Source organism: Bos grunniens, chromosome 14 (genome assembly GCF_055505025.1).
Source record: "Bos grunniens cultivar Pamir isolate PY7600 chromosome 14, Bosgru_T2T1.0, whole genome shotgun sequence".
In the NCBI taxonomy this organism is placed as follows: domain Eukaryota; kingdom Metazoa; phylum Chordata; class Mammalia; order Artiodactyla; family Bovidae; genus Bos; species Bos grunniens.
Genome location: NC_141178.1, coordinates 76,503,827 through 76,517,100, shown reverse-complemented (window position 1 = coordinate 76,517,100; position 13,274 = coordinate 76,503,827). Strand labels below are relative to the sequence as shown.

The following is a 13,274-nucleotide window of genomic DNA, read 5'->3' as shown; positions in this document are numbered from 1 at the left end:
ATTTGCTATGCATTTGGCTTAAATTATTTAGCTTCTTCCTGTTTCATTACATCTTTCTCATCCCATCAGTTCCCAATAGTAGGATTTCATGCTTCCAAACAAATGTCTCCTATAGACTTCAGTAGTTGAAAACTGTCACTTACCATGGGGAATCTGATACACATGAGTTTGCCTTTTAGTTTATTCGTTTCAGTTTTTTTAAAAAAGCAGTTTTACCTTTTGATAAAGGTAAGATGTTATTCAGTGGAAAATATTATGCACAATTATAATTAATTAAATGATCTCTTTTTGTTGTTAATGGCTTGTGATATTAAGGTTTGTTTGTTTTTAAACTATAGAGATGATAGTATCAAATTCTGGCTTTTTCTGGCTTTCAATGAAAGGTGGGATTTAGTTTGTTTTGTTTTTAACTTTTAAGTTACCAGTGCATTATGAAACCAATAGCAGTTTCACTTTTAGGATTTTTATATTTATATAAATTAGGATTATTTATTAATATTAGCTTTAACTTCCTTTAACTTTATGGAAGAGAACCTGTCCTGAGGATGTTTGTATAATTTTATGCATAATATTCCTGTGAGGCTGAGTAAAATTCTTCCATCAACTAAAATCATAGCAGTAGAACCTGTTCATCTACTTAGCTATCTTTCTTGGGATTAACCAGATGCAATTATAACTGGCTTTTAAAAGTTCCAACCTTTTCCTTGCTTATTTCAAAGTGGTTCTTTAGAACTGTTAAGCTATATGGTCAGTATTTGTCCTGCTGTCTAAAGCTACTTAAATATAGGATTGGGGCTGTTTGTTTTTCAAAAGTAGTTTGAAAAAATTTCTTTGCTACTTGTTCTTCATGCAACTTTTATAGGAGTTCAAATTCCCTGGAAAAATAAGGGTTTTGTAAGATTTCTTTGAAGAAGTATAAAGGTTGCTAAAGGTATATAGTTGTCTTAATATTGACATAAATTTTCCTTATTCTGTAGGTATCTCTGAAAATTATTGTTTTAGGTATTCTATTTATGTATATAATCATTGTTTAAAATTTTGTAGTAACATAGTCATTAGCACATAAAGATACCATATTAACCAGAACACTGGGTTATTTCAAGTAAAGATATGACTTTGAATGAGAAATGGAGTTTGGGAAATAGGTACTGGGAAATCCTGCATTCTGAGATAACTTTCTAAATATGTGGTCATTCTGTATTATTTAGACTAGATGTGAAGAGTATATAAAAATATTCTCTTCACAGTCACATACCACTGGCCACCTTTTTCTTACACTCCACAGTATTAATAATGGTGATCCTTCCAAGCTTGGTGATATATTTGGGATTTATTATACCATGAAATCATACCATATCTTGTACTTTTTTCCATGCTTTGGAGAACTTTCCATATCTGTGTCTCACGTATTTTTTTTTAGTTCTGTATGTAAATACACCAGATTACCTGTTGGTGAATGCAAAGGTTGCTCCAGTGCTTCACTGTTGTAGGCTGTCCTGCAAAATACAGAGTATTTAGATGCATATTTTGTGTGATTATTTCTGCAAGACCATTTGTAAAGGTATAATTGCTGTGTCAAGGAACATATCTATTTGAAATACTTACAGGTACTGCAGAATTGTTCTCCCAGGAGTCTGTGCCGGGTTACCCTTCGCTGGCAGTCTAGTGCTGGTTCCCTCACACGCTTGCCCCCAGGGCATTACCGTTCTTGTTCGTTTTTTTTGCTGATCTGATGGCCGCAAAAAAAATCTCTTTATTTTCATTCCCTTGTCTAAGAGCAAAGTTAATATCTTTTCACATTTCTGTTGGTTTTCTTTCTTTCATTTTTATTTGTTTGATTGTTCATCCCCTTAACCCACATTTCTTTTGATTTGTTCATTTGTTCTCATTGTTTTCTAGGAACGCTATATATTTTGGATTGGGTTACTATATATGTGTTGCAAGTACTTCCTCCTAATCTGTCATGTGTTTTTTAAAACTTTATTTTAAACCATTACGTAGTCTTTGGTAACTTCTGGGTTTTGTTGTCTTAGGAAGGCCCGTTGCACCCTTAGTATTATAAATGCATTATGCTGAATACATTATCCTTTAATCTTTTGAAACTTATTTCATCAAGGCTAAGAAATACCGTCGTTGATTACATGAGCCAGTATTTTATATACTGAGATAGAGGGGACCAAATCTTGAGGAATGCACGGAGTATTTTCTAATCGTTTCAAATTTTATTTATAGTTACATAAAGATTTCTTCTAAGACATTTATTCTGATCAGTTTTTTAAAAACTCTCATAAAAAGGAACGTCTGTTCTGTCAGTTCTTTATCTTTGCATCAGCAATCCTCAGACCTTGGGTGTTCCCCTCAATTTGTCCCTCATTTTAATACAGCTTTCATTATTACTGAGTATTCATCAGGCAGTAATAATGTATATGGAACACCTTTTATGATACAAGTATTTTATTAGATACTTGCATAATGTTCTCATCTAAGCCTTGCAGCAGCCCTTTAAGTGTTATTAGTGTGCTTTACAGTTGAGGAAACTGGGACTCAGAAAAGTTAAGTTGCTTTGTAATTACAAACAGTTAAAGTGATGGAGATTCCTGAGCTCAGAGCAAGCACCCTGGGTACCGTACATAAGTGGTTCAGAGATGCAGGCTGTGGGTCTGAGACATTTGTAGAGATTGGAAAACTAAATACATGGGCGAGATTGACCCTCAGGTATATGGTCAGTCTAGAATGGAGCACGTAAAGTGTGTGATTAAATGTGTGATTCTAATTTTCATACCTTTCAGAACCAGTGTATGCCGTGCCTCCAGATAAATGTTTACTTTTGCCCTTATTAATAAGCTTGCTGATACTCCGGCTCTTGTCAGTTTTCATATTGTTATAGTTCTCGAATCAGTAGGATTTATAACTGGATCTTCCCTTTAATGTGGGGAGTAAATGCAGTGGTACCAGAAATGTTGCATAACCACTCTCTCCATCTGTATGTTAAACCTAAACCAGAACAGGAGATGAGAATTGTGCACTAGCATGAGTAAAGTCATTGCGTTTGAATCACAGTCAGTCTCAGTAGTCATCCTCCTTGAACCTTTAAAGTATATTTTTAAAACTGCTTACATAATAAGAATGGCAGAGTTTTATTGTGACCCTTGGCAGAGTTTTATTATGACCCCAAGGAAGTTATTTAAGCTTTTTATTTCCACACAGGCATTTAAAGTTTTTGTTTCAAACTGAACAAACAGAATGAACAGTCCGTACTGTTTGCTTGTGTATAAAAAATGATTGAACAGATCCCAGGCATCTCAGACAGGGTAGGTAGAAGAGTCCCAGGGCTCGTGTTAGGAACACTAACTCAAGTGCCTAGAAAACCTACTGTTGCCACGCCATACAGGGATTTGTGGCTGTAAGGGCTGGAGGCAGAGCTCTGGGTAGACAGAGTGCAAGTCTCTTCTCCAGTCCTGTGGCTATCTGGGGTTTAATCCATGCCTTGCAGTTACTTCTGTGTGTAACAGGTTGAGTGTGTGAGAAGCAGTGTTCTTAAAAGTTGGCAAACCTGTTTTACTTGTTTCTCAACCTTTGCAGATCATTGCTTATGAAACACTGGTATTTACAGTAAATATCTTGTTTTAGATGTAGGCCAGCCCCATCCAACCGTTTGTCCTTCAACAACTTCGCCCTTTGGTAAGTTGGCACGTGGTTTGAGGTGGCCTTTGGTGATGTGTCTAAAGGGAAAAGCTAAAGGGAAAGGCATGAAGAGAGTAACATTTGCAGGAGCACGTGATCATACCAGGGATGGACGAGCCCTTGAGAGGAGAAAGGATTATCTCTGTCTGTGTTATGTGACCTTTGGCTAATTCCTGCAGCATCCTGACTTCATAGCCTTTTGTGTAAATGAGAACATTTGGATGTTATACACCCCTTTATCCCTGTGACTCCAACCGGTGATCTGTTTTACTGTGCGTGTGTGTATGTCAGTAGCTCACAGTGTTAATATTTAGCAGATTGAGTCCTAGATTAAACCATCTGAATTCATTTGTAAAACTTGGTTACCTGTCTCCTAAATTGTAGCCGTAATTTAATTAGATAATCCAGATAGTCCCTTAGTATGGTATCTGGCCCATACTAAGCCCTCAGGAAATAACTCGCTCTTCAAAACTCTGTTCAGATGTCCTAATGCTACCTGTATCTTGGGTCTCCCAGGTGAAAGGGGGAGAGTTCCTCTCGTTGTGCCATACACACGTCTTCCGCTGTCCTCTCATTCAGCACCATGCTGTGGGTGCTAGCAGGGCTGCTTAGCACTGGTGCAAGAATCGTCACCAGTTTATCTGCATGTGTAGTGCTCCACTTAGATTATGAGCCCCTTGAGGACAGAAACAAGCTTATTTGTCTTCATAAATTCAGTGTCTGGCATGATAAGTTTTGTTGGAGGAAAAAAGTTTATTCCTGTTTAAATAAGGTCCCCTCCTCTCTCAGAAGAAGATAATGTTGGAACAAAGGTGTTCAGTAGAAATATTCTCAAAAATCCTGGGCATAGGGACTTCCTTGGTGGTCCAAGGGTTAAGACTCTGTGCTTCCAGTGCAGGGGGCTTGGGTTCAATCCCTGCTCAGGGAATTAAAGAGTTTGTTTCCATGCCGTGACTAAAGTTCTCACATGCTGCTACTAAGACCCAGTGCAGCAAAATTTAAAAAAAGTTGGGCGTCTTCTCCAAACACCTTTCTTTCTTATTTTTTTTTTAAGTTATTTGCCACTGTACTCCCAAGGATTCAATCAGTTTTTTTACTTTGCTTCTTCACAGTGTTTTCCTTACAAAAAAAACTGAAGTGAGAAAATGACCGCCTGGTGGAGAATAAAGCATCACAATGGCAGCACAAAAGAGTTGCTCCTGGAATCAAGGCCCTGGGGTCATGTTACAGCATCTGCTGCTTTCTCGCCACATGACAGTGATCGAATCATTGTATCTGTCTGACTCTACAAAGTGGGCATGCTTCAGTGACTTGTAATGGTAGAAATACAGACTCCAGGATGTGAAGGGCTAGAGTCCTCTGGTGGTGCTCTGGTCTCTCAGGTCTTTTCTAAGTTCTTATAACTTAATCGGAGGTGATACTCATATAGTGCCAGCACTGGACCTGCTTACTAGAACACACTCAGTTACTTCATGAGTGGAGTTAGTTCAGTTCATACCATACCCTTGTGGGGGGTGGGGGGAAGCCTATTTATTTTACCTAATACACAATTTTTTATTGTTAAAGGTGTTTAAATTAATTGTACCCTTTGTTCCCTGTTGAAAAACAGAACTAAGATGTAAGTGGTGATCAAGTAATTATAGTTCCATCATGCCGGTGTTGTAGGGAAGAATGAACAGCAAAGGCCTACCTGAGGATTAAGTTGTACGATTAAAGGTTAATACTTTCTCAACACAAACATACGGGTCTCTCCTTCATCCTGTAACTCTTACAGTTAATTTTGGTAACTTGAGACACACACAAAGCATTAAAGCCGACTAGGTCTTCATTGATTGCATGTTCCTTAGAAAAGATGGAAGTGTAGGGAAAATTATTCTTAGTACTACTGATACAAATCAAACTATCAGGTGCCTTTCAGCATAGTGCATATGGTATCTGAACCTTTGTCACCTATGAAATTTTTGTCCAAATCACTTCGCAGTTGCCGTGTTTTAAAGGAACCCCTCAAAATCCCCCGCTGGTAACTTCTCCTTTCCCTGTTTTACTGGTTTTGAACCTCATACCGTTTTACTGAATAAACATTTTCTCCCAACTCTTCAGTTTCTGTTTTCTTCATTTGTTCTGCTTTTCAGAGTGCATCAGTGAGTGAGTGAATTTTACTGCAGTGTAATAGAGAACTGCCGAACTGTGGCTTAAGATGGTGGTTACTGTCCTACCCCCTTACGTGGTTTGTTTCCAGGAATCTCGATGGAAGGGCCGACCGAACTAAGATAACCATCCCATGGCTCCAGACTCAGATGTCAAATAAAGCATAAGCTGTGCACAGCCAACAGCAAAAGGAAGTCCCAACTGCCGGAAATGAAGAGAGAACAGAGCAATGCACGGAGGAACTGGAAGAGACACTGGCCTTCAGGGTCGTCATCTTGGCTGAGAACCTCGCCGTTGAACTGTGGGGCTTTTACAGCGAGACAGAGCCTGACAGTTCCAGGAAGGGGGCCCGGGACCCCTGCTGGTGCTGCAGCCTCCGGGAGCGGGGTGCAGAGCTCTGCACAGCAGGCTCTAAACCTGAGACTGGGTGGAGGGAAAGGAATGGTCCCGTGAGAAGAGCTGAAATGTCTGGTGCAGTCTTGCTCTCCAGCATCCACGCGCAGCTCAGGAATTACTGTGTGCGCCTCCTTAATGTGCGGGGGCAGTGGGCTGCTGGTGCTGAAGCAGCGAAGCAAACAAATGTCTGCCCTCCTGGGGGCCTCTCTTCCTGTGCCACTGGGAAGGAATGTACTATTGTACAGATCAGACACACTTGATAGTCTAAGAAGTGGCAGGAATAAGATAGAATAAGCGTAAAAGAGATGGGGAAAAATGATTCACACAAGGAAGATCCAGTACACACATATATTTTAGGGGTTTTAAGCAGGAGAAAATAGGTGTGGCAGTTGTGAGCTGACCTAAACCTATGTATTCATGTACCACCCTTGGTAGATAATAGCACCCACTGAAAGCCCACTCACCCCACACACACACTCTCTCTCCTGCCCTCCTGTCAGCCCCTAACAGGTCATAAGGAAGACAGTTTCTTAGCGACTTATGTCACCACACAGATTAAACAGTTCTTACTGCCTCTTCTGCAGGCTTAAGGAAGTTGTTCTCTGCCTTTGAGATGCCCTAACTACTGCCTTACCTGAAAATCCCCTTCAAGAAGCAGAATTCTGTTACCCTTAGCAAAACCTTGTTCGTGGCTGGACAGAGGACCTTCCAGGAGCCTATATTAGGACATCTTCCCAAAGGGTGAGGGTTCAGACCAAGCTGGGTTCTTTGACCTTTTCTTGCAGGGTGGACGTGCAACTCCACTCTTGGCCAGTCCATGTAATCTTACAGGCCACTAATTTCACCAAAACTTCTGACATTTAGTATGTAAATTAGCAAAGCATTTTATGTTGGCCAGGAGAAACACAACAGTACTTAAGAAAGTTTCTTAAAGATTTGACAGGCCACGTAACATGTGGAGAAGTTTTGAAGCTAACCACATCCCGTGGACAAAGAAGGCTGGCAGACTGCTGTCCATGGGGACACAAGAGAGCTGGACACGACTTGTAGACTAAACAGCAGTGGTGACAGAGTCAGGACAGAGTTTACACTGGCAAAGTTGCAGTAAAACAAGTTGGTATCATAGAAGACATGGATAAGGATATAGTTAAGGTTGTTACATAGATAAGGGCTTCCCTGGTGGCTCAGCTGTTAATTTGCCTGCAAAGCAGGAGATGTGGGTTTGATCCCTGGGTTGGGAAGATCTGGAGGCAGGCATGACAACCCGCTGCAATATTCTTGCCTGGAGAATCCCATGGGCTGAGTAGCTTGGCGGGCTACAGTCTAGTCACTAAGAGACAGACCCACAGTGACTGAGCATGCACGCGCAGAGTTAAGGTGTTTTTTTTTTTTTCTTTTAATAACAAAACTATTGTGAATATTTGTAGATAAATTTGAAGTTTTAGATATTTTTAAAAATGTGGATCATTGTAAAATAACACTGAATCTGTTTTTTAAAGTCTCCCAAGTAATCCACCAGAACTGGATGGTTTATGATGTGGTCTGTCAAACATTCAAGAAACCACCTTTATAAATACTGTAGTAGAAAAATTTTTTTAAAGGAGAGGGAAGTTCAGCTGTGACGTTGAAGTTAAATGGGATATGTGAAGGGAAAGTAATATAGTTCAGTCTCTCATGAACATGGTTAAACTAATCTAAATTGTAGAATTTCACTTTCACCAATTACAATACACTCATTGTGGCAAAGGAAAATTGATTGCCAAAATGGAAGAATGATATACACCGGGAAAATCTTTCCATGTAACATTCCACATTGATAAAGACAAAAATAGCATCTCAATGCAAAGAGGAAACAACGCAGCACTCGTTTTAAAAATCAACAACATGAGGGCCTCCCTGGCATTCCCGTGGCTGAGTGCTTCCACTGCAGGGGCGCACGTTGGATCCTTGATTGGGGAACTAAGATCCCGGGTGCCACTTGACGTGACCAAAATAGAGGGGGGAGACAATCAGTCAAACGAAACATTCTCTTGATGGATTATGAATAGACAGAAGCTTCCTTGATATGGTTTTGATAGGGGCTTCCCTCATGGCCCAGCTGGTAAAGAATCCTCCTGCAATGCGGGAAACCTGGGTTCGATCCCTGGGTTGGGAAGATCCCCTGGAGAAGGGAAAGGCTACCCACTCCAGTATTCTGGCCTGGAGAATTCCATGGACTGTATAGTCTATGGGGTCGCAAAGAGTCGGACACAACTGAGCAACTTTCCCTTTACTTAATATGGTAAATGGTAACTGGCTCAATGGGCAAAGAATCCGCCTGCGATGCAGGAGATGAAGGAGACAAGGATTCAGTCCCTGGGTTGGGAAAATCCCCTGGAGAGGGAAATGGCAACCCACTCCAGGTTCAGTCCATGGAGTCACAAAGAGTTGGACACAACTTAAGTGAGTTGATAACACACATGCACACTAAAAACATATGGTTTGGGCCTTCCCTGGTGGTCCAGTGGTAAGGACTGCAGCATTACCAAAGCAGGGGGCCTGGGTCCGATCCCTGATCAGGGAACTCGATCCTGCATAACAATAACATGATGAGTTAAGGGTATAACTAGTAACTAGATATGTCAGCTGTAGGACAGGGATGACTATTGTGCATCTTGTTCCGCGTTATGCTGAGAGCCTGGCCACCACAGTAAGACTAGAAGAAGAAATAGACATTGTAAAGTAAGAAACGATTATTATTAGCAGGCAATATAATTGTTTATTTGAAAGTCCTAGGGAAATTGCAAAGTATTGTAACAAGAAAGTTGAGGGTTTGGAGCTAGAATATGCAATATACAAGAATCAATAGTGCTCTATTTAAAAGTGTAATATTTAAAAGAGTTTTATTCACAATAAAAACTATAAGACAGCTAGTAAAATGCCTAGTAAAAAATGGTGCAAGAATTATATAAAAGCAGAACCAAAATAAATGAAGCAATATTCCATGTTTCAGGATGGGAAAAGCTAATATATTAAAGTGTCAGTTCTTGCCAAAGTCATCTAGAAATTCACTGAAGTTCCAAACAAATTCTCAACAAAATTTTTCATGGAATACAATAAACCTACCTAACTTAATATGGAAAGACAGAGAGCCAAGACAGTTGTTTTTTTTGTTTTTTTTTTTTTAAGAGAATCATTAGAGGGGAGGGGCACCTATATCTTAGGCAAGACAACAGGACTTAAAAAGTTGTGATTAGCCCTAGTGGTGCAAGTTTGGGATGTATAGATCTATTGTGTAGAATAAAGGTCCAGATATATGAGAACTTGATATGACAGAAAGTGGGGAAATAAAAGTTCCTTTGGCTTTATTTGCTGGGTTTTCCCTACTGCACATGAGTTTTCTCTAGTTACTGTGGGGGCTACTCTCTAAGGGGAGTGGGCTTCTCACGGCAGTGGCTTCTCTTGTTACAGAGCACTAGGCGTGCAGACTCAATAGTTTTAAAGGAGTTTTCGATAAATGGCTTTAGGACAATTGCATGTTCATGTGGGAAAAAATTAATGTACCTTTCTCACACCATACACAAAAAAATTTGGTAGATTGAGAACATTTTAAACATACTTTGGAAAGACATACAGAAAAGAAAAAGAAAAATACCATGACCTAGTGCAAAGAAATAGTTGAATGTGACAGAAAATCATCCATTAAAAGATAAATGCATCTGTTTGTATTAAACGTAGAAACTTAAATCATGCAAAAGACACTAAATATGAAAAGGCAATCCACAAACTTGCAGTGAACTTGCCATGTATCTACCAGTAACTGACAAAGGAAGCATCCAGAAAGGATGAATTAAGGGGAAAAAAATAATACATGAAAGACCCAAAAGGTCAATTAACACAAAAATATTTTAGATCTCTAAATATAAGACCAGAAACTAGAAAACTCTTAGAGGAAAAGATAGGTAGAACACTCGATGACAAATCAAAGCAAGATCCTCTATGACCCACCTCCTAGCGTAATGGAAATAAAAACAAAAGTAAACAAGTGGGACCTAATTAAACTTAAAAGCTTTTGCACAGCAATGGAAACTATAAACAAGCTGAAAAGACAACCCTCAGAATGGGAGAAAATAATAGCAAATGAAACAACTGACAAAGGATTAATTTCCAAAACGTACAAAGAGCTCATACAACTCAATACTGGAAAAACAACCCAATCAGAAAGTGGGGAAAAGACCTAAACAGACATTTCTCCAAAGAAGACATACAGATGGCTAACAAACACATGAAAAGGTGCTCAGCATCGCTCATTATGAGAGAAATGAAAATCAAAACCACAATGAGGTATCACCACAAACCGGTCAGAATGACCATCATCAAAAAGTCTACAAACAGTAAATGCTGGAGAGGATGTGGAGAAAAGAACCCTCTTGCACTGTTGGTGGGAATGTAAATTGGTACTGCCACTTGGTACAGCCACCATCCATGGAAGATGGTATTGAGATTCCTTAAAAAACGAAGGAGAAAAAAAAATCTAGGAATAAAACCATATGACCCAGAAATCCCACATGAGTTCAGTCCCCCAGTTGGGGAACTAAGATTCCACCTGCTTTGTGAAAACAGCCCTCATGTTGCACCTATGCAGCCAAATACATAATTTTTAAAAAGAAAATAGATGTCATAAAATAACAAAATAGTTCATACATCCACATAAAAACACAACAGAGCAACTTGTTGCTTATGATAAAATATATAGACTCTAATATCTCTGAGACCTTTGCATTAATCTCCTAGTATCTAACAGATTTTATATTTAGTTCACTAGTTGTAAAATTGCTTTCCTTATTAAGAAAGGCTGAGATTTTATAGTCCTACGTATACATACATAATTTTTAAATCCTAGTGATTAGCGTTATAGATTGATTTCTAAAGAGAGTCACATATTTCTAACTTCATATTTTTATTTCTGGAAGAAGTTACTTATATCATTGTTCCCACAATATATTGTGTGCTTATTTGGGCTTCCCTGGTGGCTCCAACTGTAAAGAATCACCTACCAATGCAGGAGACCCAGGTTTGTTTAATCCCTGGGTGGGCAAAATCCCCTGGAGAAGGGAATGGCTACCCACTCCAGTATTCTTGCCTGGAGAATCCCATGGACAGGAGCCTGGCATGCTACAGTCCACGAGATCGCAGAGTAGGACACAACTGAGTGACTAACACTTTCCCTTTTTTTTTTTTTTTTCATTCTTTAAGATATCTACAGGGATGTTTCTTACAGCAATGACTGAAGTAACAGGGGCAAAAGTAGGTGACTTACATACTAGCACTAGAGCCTCCAGTCAGATCCAGTCTATAGCCCTAAGCTAAGAATGGTTTTACAGGTGTGCAATGAAGGGCTTAGTGAGTCTGGCTTACTCAATCCTGCTCATTCCAAAGGTAAGTCTGACCCTTGGCCAGCTTCCCTGGGAGATAACCTTTAAGCTCTTGGAATAACCCGCCTTCCCTGAGTGCCTGTGTCTACCTGGGGCCTGAATCACATCAGACAGTTTATCCTAACAGTGGTTTCTGGCAGGAGGGGCCTCGTGAATGGCAGGATCAGTTTGCTCTCCAGAGGATTTAGGAGCTGAGTGACTTAAGGTCAGCCATGTGGGTGCTCCATGCCTGTGACAACTGACCCTCAATGGCAGCCCTGGACATGAAGTTTTAGTTTCCCTGGTTGACAAGTCTATATGTGTGCCCCACATCACTTTGGGGAGAATTAAATGCTGTCCATGCGACTTTTCTAGAGAGGACGCCTGGAAGCTTGTACCTGGTTTTCTGAACTCTTCCCTATGTGCCTTTTACATTCACTGATTTTAAACTGTCTTTTTGCTATGGATTGTAGCTGTCAACCACTTTTCTGAGTTTTATGACACTGAACTAGAGGGTAATCTTGGGGACCCTGACACAACATATTAAAAAAAACTTTTTTAGAGACCATATGTGTCCTGTGAAGCTTAAAATATTTTCTGTCTGGCCCTATACAGAAAACTTTTGCGAATTCATGCAGAAATGCAGCAAATAAATAACCTATGTTATTTTCATACATTGACATCAGATCAGTTAAAATGGATGAATAGAGATATACATAAAGCTCCAACTGTTTTAAGTGAAAAAAGTAACAAGAATAAAACAGTATGATACTATTGGTGTAACTTAAGCTATCAAGACTTCCTTATAACTCAGATGGTAAAGAATCTTCCTGCAATGCAGGAGACCTGAGTTCCAGCCCTGGGTCAGGGAGATCCCCTGGAGAAGGAAATGGCAATTAACACACACATGAGTAAATGCACAGCTTGTTTATTCACTATGTCGTGTCCCACTCTTGCGACTCCACGGACTGTAGCCCATCAAGTTCCTCTGACCATGGGGATTCTCCAGGCAAGAATACTGGAATGGGTTGCCATTTCCTCCTCCAGGGGATCTTCCCAACCCAGGGAATGGAACCCATGTCACCTGCATTGGCAAGCAGATTCTTTACTACTGAGCCACCTGGGAAGCCCAACAGTACAGGTAAAACCTAAAAGATTACTACGGAGGGCATCTCGAACTTTAGGATTGTGGTGAGCTCTGGGGAGCAAATGGAATGGAAGGTAAGGTTCATTTGTCAGATTTTCATCCTTAAAAGGAGAGATTCAAGGCGTGGGGGGAAATGAGTGTCTCCCATCCAAGTGCTAGCTTCCCAGATCAGGTAGGATCAGGCGCATTCATGGCATGGTACAGACTAAGACTGAGTCTCGTAAAACAAATGAAAAGGTTTTACTTTATTGATACTAATATATATATATATATATGTATTTTTTTTTCACCAAATCTGTTTATCTTGGAATTTTAGAATCATTATTCTAAAGATCTCAGCTGCTTCAAATTCCTCAAGTCCTCAGTTAAGAAACAGGCCTTGGTAGGTGAATTGCCCAGGGTCGTGCTGAATTCTTGTTTAACAGGCCCTCTGTGGGGAGTATGGTCATGCTGGTAGGGTCAGTTATTTTGAACTGTGGAAACTTGAAAACTGATTCTCATAAAGA

General features: G+C 39.9%; 1 protein-coding gene across 11 annotated transcripts in view; it reads left to right on the top strand.

Moving 5' to 3' along the window:
• Positions 1–5,776, top strand: part of LOC147359704 (uncharacterized) — a 39,015-nt gene extending 33,239 nt beyond the window's left edge. For 5 of the 11 annotated variants that reach the window (XR_015140345.1, XR_015140343.1, XR_015140348.1 and 2 more), the window contains one exon: positions 4,797–5,776. Coding sequence is in view for 1 of the 11 variants with exons in the window: in XM_086335595.1 (XP_086191721.1) it covers positions 4,797–4,833 (37 nt within the window). In the remaining 10 variants the exon portion in view is untranslated. Of the gene's footprint in view, positions 1–3,630; positions 4,042–4,796 lie in introns of those variants that run through there. The other 6 variants (XR_015140344.1, XR_015140347.1, XR_015140346.1 and 3 more) reach the window with 3 other exon arrangements.
• The last annotated feature ends 7,498 nt before the right edge of the window (positions 5,777–13,274 follow it).